Consider the following 14,141-nt stretch of genomic DNA (forward strand, 5'->3'; position numbering starts at 1 on the left):
TGGGGCCGAGTGACCGCTGGCCAGGCCCAGCTAGCAGGGCGCTGTCCAGTGCTGAAGCTCAGCGGGCCACCAGCAGGCGGGCTCCCTCCACACATCACACCATCATCAGCCACACCAGAACATCTACCGGGACACAGCGGCCATCTGCTGGGAGATGAAGTCCCGCGCACGGCACAGTGTGGCCCCTCACCTGGCTCCAGGGTGCAGAGCAGGCGAGGAGCCGTGCGGGCGATGCAGTTCCTCTTCTTGAGCACACTGCTGAGGATGTTGCCCACTCCTCCTCCTCCAGCATTCTGCCTCTTCACGCCTTTGCCGCCTCGCCTCAGGCTGGAGGACAGCTTTTCCTGTCTCATCTATAGGAGCTGGGCTAATCCTCGGTGACAGCTGCTGATCTCAGGGCTTCTCCTTGGCAGCAATGACGCACATGCATGCGGCAGCCACCTGGCACAGATCGGCAGCGGGGTTACCGGCACCGGAGCGAGGCTTTGTTTTGTGGAGGAGATCTGCAGTGCAGAGGCGGCCGAGAGAGCATGCACGATGAGGAGGGGGCGCTCCACCTACCGACAATTATCTCATCCTCCTGCACAGCAGCCAGCTCGCCCCGATGGGGCTGCATGGAGTCAGAGGAGCACACTGCCTCTGCTCCGTGCAGCTGCAGTCTGGGTGATATGGCGAGGAAATCGTTAATACTGCCATTCACTTCTGACAAGGTGGCACTGTATCCAACTGCAGCACTGGCATCATCTGCAGAATATTTACACTTCCACAGTCATGGCCTAAAGCAGGGGTGGGGAACCTCAGGCCCTAGGGCCATTTACGGCCCTGGATGACCTTTAATCCGCCCCCGGGCAGACTCTCAGGGACCGCAGTGCTGTGGCAGGGAGCTGTATTTTCATTGTCACCAGCTCATTAATTTCTTCTTGCTCTGTTAGCGCACACACACGCAGTGTTCACTACTGAAGGGCATGCAATGAAAGATTACATCCTGACACCAGTGCCAGAGTCAGGATCTGCTTTGTGGGCGGAGTTTGTACGGCCCCCGAAGGACGGTATAATTATCCAAATGGCCCTTGGCAGAAAAAAAGATTCCCCACCCCTGGTCTAAAGTATTGGCACCCTTGAAATTAGCCTGTAGACACCACTCTCCAGCTTACAGCCAAATATATCACATTTTCACTCTTCAGTCCAGTTCTTATCTTTTCGCGCATGGTTGAGTTGCTAGACTTGTTTCCATGTCAAAGGTTTGACCTTCTGGCCGCAATTCTTCCATGAAGACCTCTTCTGGCCAGGCCTCTTCACACACTAGATTAGTGTATCTGGTCCCCACTGGTTGCTGCCAGGTTTGAGCTAATGGCACATGTACATAAAACAATCACAGAAAGAAATACAGCCTTCCCAACCCCAGGTCAGATTACAAATGCACTGCAGGATGCGGCAGACCCCCATGATAAAGGCAGGGGCAGCACAGGTGCAAACTACTGATGGAACAGCCACTGACGACCCTACCAATTCATGAAGGGGGTGACGGTGTAGTAATAATAATGCACACAGATGAGGCTTGCATTGGATACCAGTCACAAACCTGTGTGATGCACATGGCCTGGCTTACAGCCTATTGATGAGGCCCATACCATTAGATCCGGCGTGCTGCCCAACACTATATAAGTGCACCCCACAAGGGTGCATAACTTGTACTTGTGTGACTGGTGTCCTTCTAGTGCATTTGTAATTTGACTGTGTTGGTAAGGCTGTTTCTTTTTCTGCTATTTTTTTGAAATGTTGTCCTTTTTTGTGGGCACATCAGTAGCGTACCTACTGGGGGGTAGAGGGGGCCGTTGGCCCGAGTCCCGTCACATGAAGGGGCCCACCGGAAGCCAGAGCCACTGCTGTGATGAGGCAGAACACTGCACAGTAGGGAAGCAGCAAAATGCTTGCTCCCCAGCCTGCACGCTGGCAGCACAGTAGCCAATTGCAAAGTCTCCCTCCTGCAGTGTAAAGTGCAGGCTTCACTGACCCCAGGAGCATCTGCTCTGCCTGTCGGGTACGCTTAGATTGTCTCGGGCACGCTGGGTCCTAGTGCCGACCCTGCATTTCACTCAGACACTTCCTGGTCCTGCCTCACTGCCAGATGATGTAATAGATTGATTAAATGAAGGCATGTTAGTCACTGGGGGGTGAATGTGAGAGGATGGGGGTATTGTGGGTGAGGGGGACAGGGTATTGGAGGTGAATGTGAGAGGGTGGGGGTATTGTGAGGGCTGAGGTGGGTGAGGGGCAACAGAGCACTGGGGGGTGAATGTGAGAAGATGGGGGTATTGTGAGGGCTGAGGGGCTACAGGACACTGGGGGGGGTGAATGTGAGAGAATGGAGGTATTGTGACGGCTGAGGTGGGTGTGGGGCGACAAGACACTGGGGGGTGAATGTGAGAGAATGGGGGTATTGTGAGGGCTGAGGTGGGTGTGGGGCGACAAGACACTGGGGGGTGAATGTGAGAGAATGGGGGTATTGTGACGGCTGAGGTGGGTGTGGGGCGACAAGACACTGGGGGGTGAATGTGAGAGAATGGGGGTATTGTGAGGGCTGAGGTGGGTGTGGGGCGACAAGACACTGGGGGGTGAATGTGAGAGAATGGGGGTATTGTGAGGGCTGAGGTGGGTGAGGGGCGACAGGACACGGGGGGGTGTATGTGAGAGGATGGGTGTTTTGTGAGGGCTTAGGTGGGTGAGGGGCAACGGATTATTATACTGTTTTGTTATGATATTATATTCACTCTATTACATGTAATAGTTGCTATCTGGTGGGCTGAAGATGGGGAGGTCGGGGGCTTGTGTTACTTTAGCTTGGTCTTTTACCAGTATTAGTATTACAAGCCCCCATATAGTAACCATGAGCTGCATCACATTTAAAGGGAATCTGTCCCCCCTGGGACATATATGACATATTAATATGGGCATACAGGTAATAGAAACTTTACACTTGTCCTACCTGACTGCCTCATATTAATGGTCTTATAGAGAAATGTTATATCTGTCTTTATGCTTATGATTTCTTCCAGGCTCCGGCGCGTGCGATGCCTGGAAGAAATCCCTGCCTCCTGTCTTCATCATAATACTTACTCTCTCCCATCAGCCAGTTATGTCCCCGGAATCCTGCGCCCCCTGCACTCCCTCAGAAATACACACCTCATTCTCCCTTCTATGGGCACTGCATTCAGGGATCTTCTTCGCTGGCTCCAGTGACCTCCAGTGTGCGCACCGATAAGGTGCTCTCCCTGCATAGTTATCACCATATATATATAGTTCCTAGCGATGACTATGCAGGGAGGAAGAAGTGGTGAGAGCATCTTATTGGTGCATACACCGGAGGTCACAGTGGCTCGCCTGCGCACAAGATGGAGCTGCTGGACTGGAGCAGTGCCAAAAACCGGTGAATACACCAGAGGATGAGTATATGATGGGGCAGGGGACTTGCGCTTAAAGAACCACTCCAGCGGAGAAAAAATAACCCCCGCTGGAGTGGTGCTTTAATAATTTAATAAGCAATTTATTATTCTAAAGTTAATTACGGCTTGGAATAAATGTCTGCTGTCACTTTATGTGACTGCAGACTGCCAAATCATGACAGGAAGTGACGCGCCCCGGGGACCCGGTCCGTGGCCCCAGGCGGTCAAAGGCAATTGTTTGGGTGGTAATTACGGAGATAGGAATAAAGTTTATGGTTGGTTAAATACGTGACGCCACCTGTGCCATTCTGGTCAGAGGTGACCAGCGCTGCAGTGTTGCTTCTCTGGGATGGATGTTGGGCGCAGCTATGATGTTGTAGCCCTCCACAGGTAGGGCTGTAATCCCAGGGCAGAATAGATGAAGTTGTTGGTAGGGTTGTGGTGTGGAGTGGCGCAGGAATAAAATGGAGGACACAATCGCATGTAATTCAATGGGCTTTACAGTCTGCAGTACAGATGCCCGCTTCAGTGCTGAGTCCTCCAGGTCAGGGGTCCAGTAAACTTCCAGGTAGATGAGTACACCCCTCCAACCCTCCCTTTCAGTATGTTCCTTCCTAGGCTGTCTCACTGTACTGGTTTCCTCTCCTTTCTCCCTTTCCAGCACCTTCACAGTCAGTATCCCAGGCTAGCTGCCGTGGATCCTGTCTGAATTCATCACTCAGGCAGTTCTTTGATCCTATATGGCTGCCTTTCGGGGAAGGTAACTGTGGGATTCGCTGTGGCCCATACAGCAAACACAACTGTCAGCTTGCTAGTTAAGTTCGTTGTTTACTTCTCTAAGCTAGGGGCTGAGACCCTTCTGCGACCTAATTTCTTCTCCCACCTGATAGCAATCAGCGTGGGACTCTAGAAATTCCACTCTTTCCTCCCGGGAGCTTTTCCTCCAAGCCAATCTATCCGGCAGCTCCTCCTGACAGGAGCTGCTCCAAGCGCATCCTTTCACCTGCTCTTCCCGAGGGAACTCTCTCATCTCTCTTCAAATCTCCCACTATTTCTCTAAGCTCCGCCCACTCGCTGCTCCCATTGGCTATTCTACATCACTCCACTTTCTACGCTCCTCCCCATTACCTACCTTCCCCACTAGCTCCCAACACCCTTTCCTAGCCAGTCTGGGATGAGGCCCTCCTCCCATAGGGTACGCCCAGGTGCCCTGACTAGCTAGTGTGTGTGTGTTGAGTGCAGTGTAAAGAGTGTGGTGAGGTGCCCCCACCTTACCTGGTCGTGAGATACCACACCTCTGGATGAGATGCAGTACCTCTGTGGTGTCTGGACCCTCAGGGGCACATTCCCCCCCCTGTTAAACCCAGCACCTCCGCGGGCTGAAAATAAAGCAAAAGATGTTACAGAAGAACAAACAACAATTCAGATTTTTCAAACTATTCGACTGGACCCTCAGGGGCGCCACAGGAGCGCCTGCTGCATAAGCCCCAAATATCACTGCTGTTATCGGGCGGTCATGAACCTCACATTTGCTATTTGCTTGTGTCGACTAGAAAGGTTTGGTTTCTCTCAATAGAAGAGAATTGAGAGAAGCCGAAAGAGACATGACATGACCGCCTGTTTGAATCTGTGATAAAAAATGTTAAGTGGGCACTTAAGAAGCATTATTGTTATAGGGGCACTCAGAGTATAGTGACCATCAAAGTTGCATATGGGGTATAATTACTTTTTAGGGACAAAATGTGGCGGGCACTAGCACAGAGCATTAATATTTTTAGGGGGGAATTTTACTATCTAGAGAACACCAAGGAGGCATTATTACTAAGGGGCACAGTGGCGGCATTATTACTATGCAAGGGGCACAGTGGTAGCAGGAATAAGGGGCGAAAAGAGGAGCCATTATTGTACTACACAGCAGATGCTGTAGGACACATGGCAGCTGCAGCTCCGTATTGGGGTGTCAGCAGAATGAGCAGTTTGCACAGGTTGTGCATAGATATGGACGTGCAGGAAATATGAGAAATCAGATGTGTTGTTGTTATCTCTGCAGACGAGTCCTGGTTGGAGAAGTTGTCATGTCGGTCTGGGTCAGATGGAAAAGACTGCAAAAGTACTCAGAAAGAACGTCACCTTTAAGTTACAATCTATAACTGTGCTGTGATCTTTTATATGGTCTGCAGGACTGATATCTACCACGATATGGTCCCCATATAGTAATATCAGTGTTTATTTTTGTATATAGATTTAGGCTAATTTCACATTTGCGTCTTTATGCGCAGTGCATCGTGCGCAAGTAAAAACGCATGCAAAAAGGCGCATGCGTTTTTGCATGCGTTTGCGTTTTTTATGCGCATGTTTTCTCTAGGTGTCACATTTCACAGGAGGAAAATCCTTGAAACAGACTCCACCAATGGGACATCAAACAATCTTTCTTTGTGTAGGGGGTGGTTTAAACCAGTGACTAGACATGTTTACTCAAAAAATGCATGCGCACGAAAACGCAGACGAACGCATGTCTATGCGCACGCCAGCGTTCAAATAGATTGTAATGCGTTATTTAGTCGCATTCCGTGTGCATGCGTTTTTTTAAACGCCTTTGGGAGGACCCAAAAATGCAACACGTTGCATCCGGCGCGTCTAGACGCACACCTGGAAAAAACGAATGTGCACGAAAACGCAGACGAACGCAAGACCATGTGTACGCCATGTTAAATATAGGTACGCATGACGCATGCATGCGCTGCGCAAAAAAACGCTAATGTGAAACCAGTCTTATTTTCAATCTCAGAGCAGTCATCTGCTGATGTTCCCCTACAATTAGGGTGCACCACCGCAGTTGTAGTCAGGATTACCTGGTTAGGGGCCCACTCAGATTTTTCACCCCCCCCCCCCATGCTGAAACCCTAACTACGCCTCTGGGGCACATGTTCATATTTTAGCTGACAGGTTAACCCTAGGTAATAAAAACTGATCACTGGGGAAAAATGGATTATTTTTAAGTGTGGTTTCATGGGAAAACCAAGTAGAAAAGGGCACAATGCATGTTGAAAAAAGTGCTCCTTTTTAATACATGATGTAATAAGATTTTTTTAAAACTTTCACAACATTGTAAATGCAGTTGTTGGAATATAATACAAACTTATAGAAGCTGTCCAATACTTGGATAACTTTTCATACCTCTCGCTTGGTCCCCATAAAATAATGAAGGTTATACTTACCTCTCTTGCTGGCGCCGTTTCTGTGGTGTCAGCACTTCATCTCCAGGGGCTCCCATTGTGCAAGCACCCAATCAGCATCGGCGTCATTGCTTTCGCCTCTGGTCGAATTCAACAGGAAGAGGAAGTCCGAGATCAGCTACAGTCTGGACTTCCTCTTCATATTCGATTTGTCCGAAGGCAGGCACAGTGACGCCAGTTATGATTGGGTGCTGGTGTCATGGGCCACAACAAAGGCACCTGTGCCCCAAAATAGCGAGTGCCAACACTGTGGGAACGGCGCCACCACTGGAGGAGAGTATAAGCTTTATTATTTTAAGGGGGCCAAACATTTTGATCAAGAAGGGGTGGTCCTAGTAATGAACAACACCTTTAATAGTAAGACTAAAAGTCTATTAGCAATTGACTCCAACCTTAAGAGCGTCGAGGCACATCCAGACCCACCCTCCCTTCTGAGCAGTGAGATCCAGCTCCTGCTCTCCTCCATTCCCACAGTAGTGACATCCAGAGCCCCCATTACCGCTATAATGGCAGCCAAAGCTTCACCATAAAAGTTACACAGAGGATGTATTCCTAGATCCAGGGATTTCCACCTTACCTACCTTTGGTATTCTTGCATCAGGCACTCCCACCACACTATCGCACCCCCTCTGACTGGCAGTATCAACCTATACCAAGGCCAGTATATGCTCATCCAGATCTGTTCTTCTGTGCGGGGCTATGATCAAAAGTCACCATCTGGGAAACCTACTTTTCATAGTCGATTGCTAGAATAGATGCTAATGGACCAAACTGACAGACAACCGTGAGCCACACATCAAGGGTCCGTGAGCCACATGTGGCTCAGGAGCCATAGGTCGTGGATCCCTGCCTTAATGTGTTTTTGTTAACCAAAAACTCACTTCCATCTTGATGCTGTGTATTGTACGGGAGCTTTTCTTTCCTCTCCTAAATAGTTTACCCAGTAGAGTGTATTGTATTATCCCAGTTTCCTCAATTGCTATGATCCAAGAGATATGGCACAGCCCACACCTAGTTCTGTAAGGCTTATTTCCCATATCCCAATTGTGTCTGTCCAGTCAACAATAAGTCACCAATATGTGTTCTAATAGGAAGATCCTCAGAAGCAAACTTAAAACCATTTCAAAAAGACATATCAATGGATCTTTACCTTGATGAAGGTATTCAGTTTAAATTATAAAAAAAAAATCAGCAATATGTCCTCTAGACACTGCGGCAGTACATCATTTTATTAGAGGCTTGTTCATTCTGGAAAGTATCAAGGTACAGAGAAAGATCCTCTCCTAAAATATGGAGAGAATTCACACTTGCTGGTTTTAGCAAAGCCTTTCTTTTCTGAATAAAATGATTTCTGGTGACACATTTCCATGAAAATTTCCATTCATTATTGGTATACCTAGCATTAAATAACCCAATTAGCATCATGTATTTAGTATGTGCCATTCCTTTTAATTTATTTTTGAAGGGAGGGATAAAATTTCACATCAGTTATTGCACAGTAGGCAAGACACTCTTTACTGCTTTCTCTCAATAATTGCTTACAGAAGAAACATTGACATGACTAATCTTCTCATGAGCAGATGTAAACGAATGTGTCAAGATTTTTTTCCCTCTGACCGCATTGGTCCAAGAAAAAAAAAAAAAACAACAACACTGCACGCCCAAGTTTTATCCAATATTCGGATGGTACTCGGCCATGCAAGTCAATGAGTGCATGGAAACCATCAGACTGCACTCAGATGACATGAGTGCAGGCCCATTTCTACGCACTGACAGGATGGAGAAATTGTATTCGAGCGAATAGGATCAGAGCTTGACAGAGTTTAAACAGCATATTCAAGCGAATTTCATGGATAACAGAATCTACAGTGATCTGCACTTGCCTTATTACTGTTGTTTTTCATCTTATGTACAAGCATGTATACTGCGTCCATTGAGAGGTGAGCTTAACCCCTTTGTGACCTGCGCCGTACTAGCACAGCACAGGTCGCTTCCCTCCCTTTCATGTGGGCTCTGGCGCTGAGCCCACATCTTTCCCGGTACATGTCAGCTGTTCAAAACTGCTGACATGTGCCCGGAGCAGCCGTGGGTGGAATCGCGATCCACCCACGACTATTAACTCAAATGCTGCTGTCAAACTGACAGCGGCATTTAACGCGCACTTCCAGCCATCAGGCCGGAAATCCGCCCACCGGTGACCCCCGTCATATGATCGCGGGTCACTGGTGGGTTGGCATGACAACCAGTGGTCTCCTGGAGACCTCTATGGTTGTCACTGCCGGATTGCTATGAGCACTGCTCAGTGGTTGGCGCTCATAGCAAATGAGCAATTTTGCTACATTTAGGCGATCTGATCATCGCCTGTAAGTAGCAGAGCCAATTGGGTTATGGCAGCTTCTAGTCTCTCATTGAGACTATTGAAGCATGCCAAAAGTTAAAGAAAAAAAATGTTTTTAAAAATATTAAAAAAATTTAAAAAAAATAACATTTTAAATGACCCCCCCCTTTCGCCCGATTCAAAATAAAACAAAAAAAGCAAACATACACATATTCGGTATTGCTGCGTTCAGAATCGACCGATCAATAAAAAAAGTATTACCCTGATTATTAAATGGCGTAGTGAGAAAAAAAGACATGTTTGGTGTCTATGAACTCGTAATGACCTGGAGAATCATAATGGCCGGTCAGTTGCAGCAATTGGTGAACAAAAAAATCCAAAAAAATGTTGTGGAATTGCTTTTTTTGCAATTACACCACACTTGAACGTTTTTCCCAATGGTGTCGTTCAAAAGTACAAATCGTTCCGCAAAAAACAAGCCCTCACATGGCCATATTGATGGAAAAATTAAAAAAAGTTATGTTTCTGGGAAGAAGGGGAGCGAAAAACAAACGGAAAAAGGGCAAGGTCTCAAAGGGGTTAAAGAAAACCTGTCACCATCAAAAAAACGCTCTCAACCTGAAGATATGGGGTTAATATGCAGATTAAAGGGAATCTGTCACTATTTTTTTCCCCTATTAGCTGCCGGCATAGACATCGGGGGCTTATCTACAGCATTCTGTAATGCTGTAGATAAGCCTCCGATGTAACCTGAAAGAGAAGAAAAACACGTTATATTATACTCACGGAGGTGGGCGGTCCGGTCCAATGGGTGTCGCCGTCCCGTCCGGCGCCTCCCGTCTTCATGCGATGACATCCTCTTCTCCCATCCTGTAATGGCTCCGGCGCAGGCGCACTGCTCTGCCCTGTTGAGGGCAGAGCAGAGTCCTGCAGTGTGCAGGCGTCGGGAGAGGTCTGGCGCCTGCGCACTGCAGAATTCTGCTCTGCCCTCAACAGGGTAGAGCAATGCACCTGCGCCGGAGCCATTTCAGGATGGGAGAAGAGGACGTCATCGCATGAAGGGAGGCGTCGGACCGGACCGCAACACCTCCGTGAGTATAATATAACTCCTTTTTCTTCTCTTTCAGGTTACATCGGATGTCTTACCCGATGTCTAAGCCGGCAGCTAATAGGGGAAAAAAATGGTGACAGATTCCCTTTAATAACCTGTCCGGCGCTTCCACTTAGTCCAAAGCTGCGAGGAGAAATTTAACTTTTTTCTCCAGGGCAGTGTTTGGTTTCAGTCACCACTCTGAAAGTACAGAGAATGTAACACTGCCCCCCGCCCTGACTGACAGCCGACTCAATGCAGAGCGAATGTCAGTCATGGCCGTGGGTGCGGTTACAGCCGCCACTTTCTATACTCAGCAGTGACTGAACCGACGCCGCTCCTATGACTGAAACCAAACGCTGCTGAGGAGCATATAGTTAATTTTCTCCCAGCAGCGTTCGGCTAAGTGTGGGTGCGAGGCAGGTTAGTAACATTGTTAACCTTCAGATTATCCATATTCCTGCAAACTAATAGCATTTTTCCTGGTGACAGTTTCCCTTGAAAATTGGTATTCTCAAGCTGTCTCTTGAGCAGCTTACAGATCTGCAGTCTCCTCCTTTTGAATAACAGTTCTGGTGAGTTGCTTCATTCTCCTACGGCACATTAAAGGTATGCTCACAAGTAAAGTTTTTGCTGTGTTTTATCCGCATGGAAAAAAGACAGTGTTTTACAGTAGTAGCAAAATAAATGAGATTTCACATTCACACTGTGCATTTTTTTAGCGGCAGTGGTTTTTTATTTGAGGTGTTTTTTTTTTTTTAAGCAGCATGTCAACTTTTCCAACTTTTTTTTTTTTTACACATTCAAATGAAGGCATAAAAAGCTCAACAAAAAAGCAACGCAAAAAGGACATACAACTTCCATCTGACTTGAGAATCTGTACTGGCCTCCTGGGAACATCCTTGGACCCTTAAGGATTATAAAAATGGTTGGAAAACGGAAAAAAAGATGCTGCATCCATCCACCTGGAAACAGTCTCCTTCAAAACTGCTGACTCATACCAAGACTGCTGTCTCTACCAAAGCCCTGATGAAAGCACAAGCTAACTCATTCAAGCTACAGGTGCTTCTCACAAAATTGAAATAACATCAAAAAGTGAATTTATTCAGTTCTTCAATACAAAAAGTGAAACTCATTATATAGAGTCATTACAAACAGAGTGATCTATTTCAAGTGTTTATTTATGTTAATGTTGATGATTATGGCTTACAGCCAATAAAAATCCAAAAGTCATTATCTCAGTAACTTAGAATACTTTATAACACCAGCTTGAAAAATGATTTTAAAATCCGAAATGTTGGCCTCCTGAAATGTATGTTCAATAAATGCACTCAATACTTGGTAGGGTCTCCTTTTGTATCAATTACTGCATCAATGTGGCGTAGTATGGAGGCGATCAGCAGGTGGCACTGCTGAGGTGTTATGGAAGCCCAGGTTGCTTTGATAGCAGCCTTCAGCTCGTCTGCATTGTTGGGCCTGGTGTCTCTCATTTTCTTCTTGACAATACTCCATAGATTCTCTATAAGGTTAAGGTCAGGCGAGTTTGCTGGCCAATCAAGCACAGTGATACTGTTGTTTATAAACCAGATATTGATACTTTTGGCAGTGTGGACAGGTGCCAAGTCCTGCTGGAGAATGAAATATCCATCTCCAAAAAGCTTGTCGGCAGAGGGAAGCATGAAGTGCTCTAAAATTTCCTGGTAGACGGCTGTGCTGAGTTTGGTCTTGATAAAATTTCATCCTATTGCTCAAGGAAAGGCTAGAAGCAATGGGGTGAAACTGAATGGGAGGAGACACAGATTAGATATTAGAAAAAACTTTTTGACAGAGTGATCAATGAGTGGAACAAGCTGCCACGAGAAGTGGCGAGTTCTCCTTCAATGGAAGTCTTCAAACAGAGGCTGGACAGACATCTGACTGGGAAGATTTAGCGAATCCTGCTTTGAGCAGGGGGTTGGACCAGATGGCCCAGGAAGTCCCTTCCAACTCTACGATTCTACGAAAACACAGTGGACTTATACAAGCAGAAGATAGCTCTCCAAACCATCACTGATGGTGATCATCGCCCTGCAGAATCGCCCGACTCCTGCTGCAGCCACACTACTTGTAAGTATATTCTGACTATAAGACGCACCCCCATTTTCCCCAAAAAATGTTTGGGAAAAAAGTGTGTCTTAGGCTGGTTTCACACTTGCGTCTAGCGCTACGCCTCGTGCGCATTGCTCCCCTCTCTTTAACAAGGCGTGCGCATGGTATAGCGCTTGTACGCGTTCATGTGCGTTTTCATGCGCTGTGTTTTTTCCAGGTGTGCGCCAGACGCAAGATGTTGCATTTTTCTGTGCGCCCAACTGCTGCCAAAAAAGCCCATGCGCACGTTCGCACACAGAATGCGCAAAAAAACATTACAGTCTATGGGATCACACACGTGCGCTAGGACATGCGCACGCATGCGTTTAAAATCGCATGCGTTTTTAGAGTTAACATGGCGACAAACTGCTGTTTTTTGCGCATGCGATTTAACCAATGCGTTTTTTGCATGCGTTTGGAATGCGCACAAGGCGCAGCGCAAAAAAACGCTAGTGTGAAAGTAGCCTTATAGTTCGAAAAATATGGTATCCTCTGCTCTGCGCTGAGCACTTACACCAAGATTTCTGTGTAAATCTCAGAAATATTTGATTTAGGCAGAGCCCCCAATGGAAGATTCTCTACACTGTGTTCCAAATTGTTATGCAAAAAGAGTTTAGGAGTGATAAGGTTAGAATTTTTTTGTTTGTCATTTAAACTCATTGATGGTGATGTGTGTCAGGGCTCTTTATATCACTGAAAGCAATTACAGATACCTGTGCAAATTAGTTTGGCAGGTGTGCCCAAATAAAGGCAAGACTACTTAAGAAGGCTGTTCCACATTATTAAGCAGCCTACATTTTTTGCCAAAATGGGAAAGAAAAAAGATGTGTCGGCTCCTGAGAAGCAACAAATTGTGGAGTATTTAGGTCAAGGCATGACTACAATCAACATTGCCAAGACACTTCATCGTGATCATCGCACAATCAAGAAGTATGTAGCTGATTCTCAGCACACACGTGTGCGTGCTGATAAGGAAACATTGAGGACTCTTTCCAACAGGCAATTGCGTCAGGTTAAAAGAGCAGCTGCAAAAATGCCTTGTCATAGCAGCAGACAAGTTTTTGAAGCTGCTGGTGCCTCCAACGTCCCCCGAACACAAGATGCAGGGTCCTTCAGAGGTTTGCAGCTGTGCGTAAGCCATCCTGTCGACCACCTCTATCCACTGTACACAAGCTGAAACGGCACATGAAGACTGACTTCCAAACTGTTTTGTTCACCGATGAGTGCCGTGCAACGCTCGATGGTCCAGATGGATGGAGTGGAGGATGGCTGGTTGATGGACACCCCATGAAAACACGGCTAAGGCGCCAACAAGGAGGAGGTGGAGTAATGTTTTGGGCTGGAATCATGGGGAGAGAGATTGTCGGCCCCTTTAGGATCCCTGAAGGGGTAAAGATGAACTTCATAATCTATGTGGAGTTTCTAAAACAGCACTTCCTGCTATGGTTCAAGAGGAAGAACCGTGCTTTCCACAGCAAGATCATTTTCATGCATGATAATGCACTGTCTCATGCTGCAAATAACACATCTGCATCTCTGGCTGCTATGGGCATAAAAGAGGACAAACTTATGGTGTGGCCACCATCTTCCCCTTACTTCAACCCCATTGAGAACCTCTGGAGCATCATCATAGAATCATAGAATCGCAGAGTTGGAAGGGACCTCCTGGGCCATCTGGTCCAACCCCCTGCTCAAAGCAGGATTCGCTAAATCATCCCAGTCAGATGTCTGTCCAGCCTCTGTTTGAAGACTTCCATTGAAGGAGAACTCACCACTTCTCGTGGCAGCCTGTTCCACTCATTGATCACTCTGTCAAAAAGTTTTTTCTAATATCTAATCTGTGTCTCCTCCCATTCAGTTTCATCCCATTGCTTCTAGTCTTTCCTTGTGCAAATGAGAATAAAGTT

At 46.9% G+C, this 14,141-nt stretch overlaps 1 protein-coding gene across 5 annotated transcripts in view; it reads right to left on the bottom strand.

Moving 5' to 3' along the window:
- Positions 1–14,141, bottom strand: part of TBC1D30 (TBC1 domain family member 30) — a 100,443-nt gene that overhangs the window by 33,288 nt on the left and 53,014 nt on the right. For 2 of the 5 annotated variants that reach the window (XM_073555453.1, XM_073555452.1), the window contains exon 1: positions 191–652. The exons of the other annotated variants lie outside the window; for them this stretch is intronic. In XM_073555453.1, the coding sequence (XP_073411554.1) occupies positions 191–353 (163 nt within the window). In that variant the 5' untranslated portion in view covers positions 354–652. Of the gene's footprint in view, positions 1–190; positions 653–14,141 lie in introns of those variants that run through there. 5 annotated transcript variants of the gene reach the window in all.

Source organism: Dendrobates tinctorius, unplaced genomic scaffold (assembly GCF_039654945.1).
Source record: "Dendrobates tinctorius isolate UK_male_01 unplaced genomic scaffold, ASM3965494v1 ptg000224l, whole genome shotgun sequence".
NCBI classification, from domain to species: Eukaryota; Metazoa; Chordata; class Amphibia; order Anura; family Dendrobatidae; genus Dendrobates; species Dendrobates tinctorius.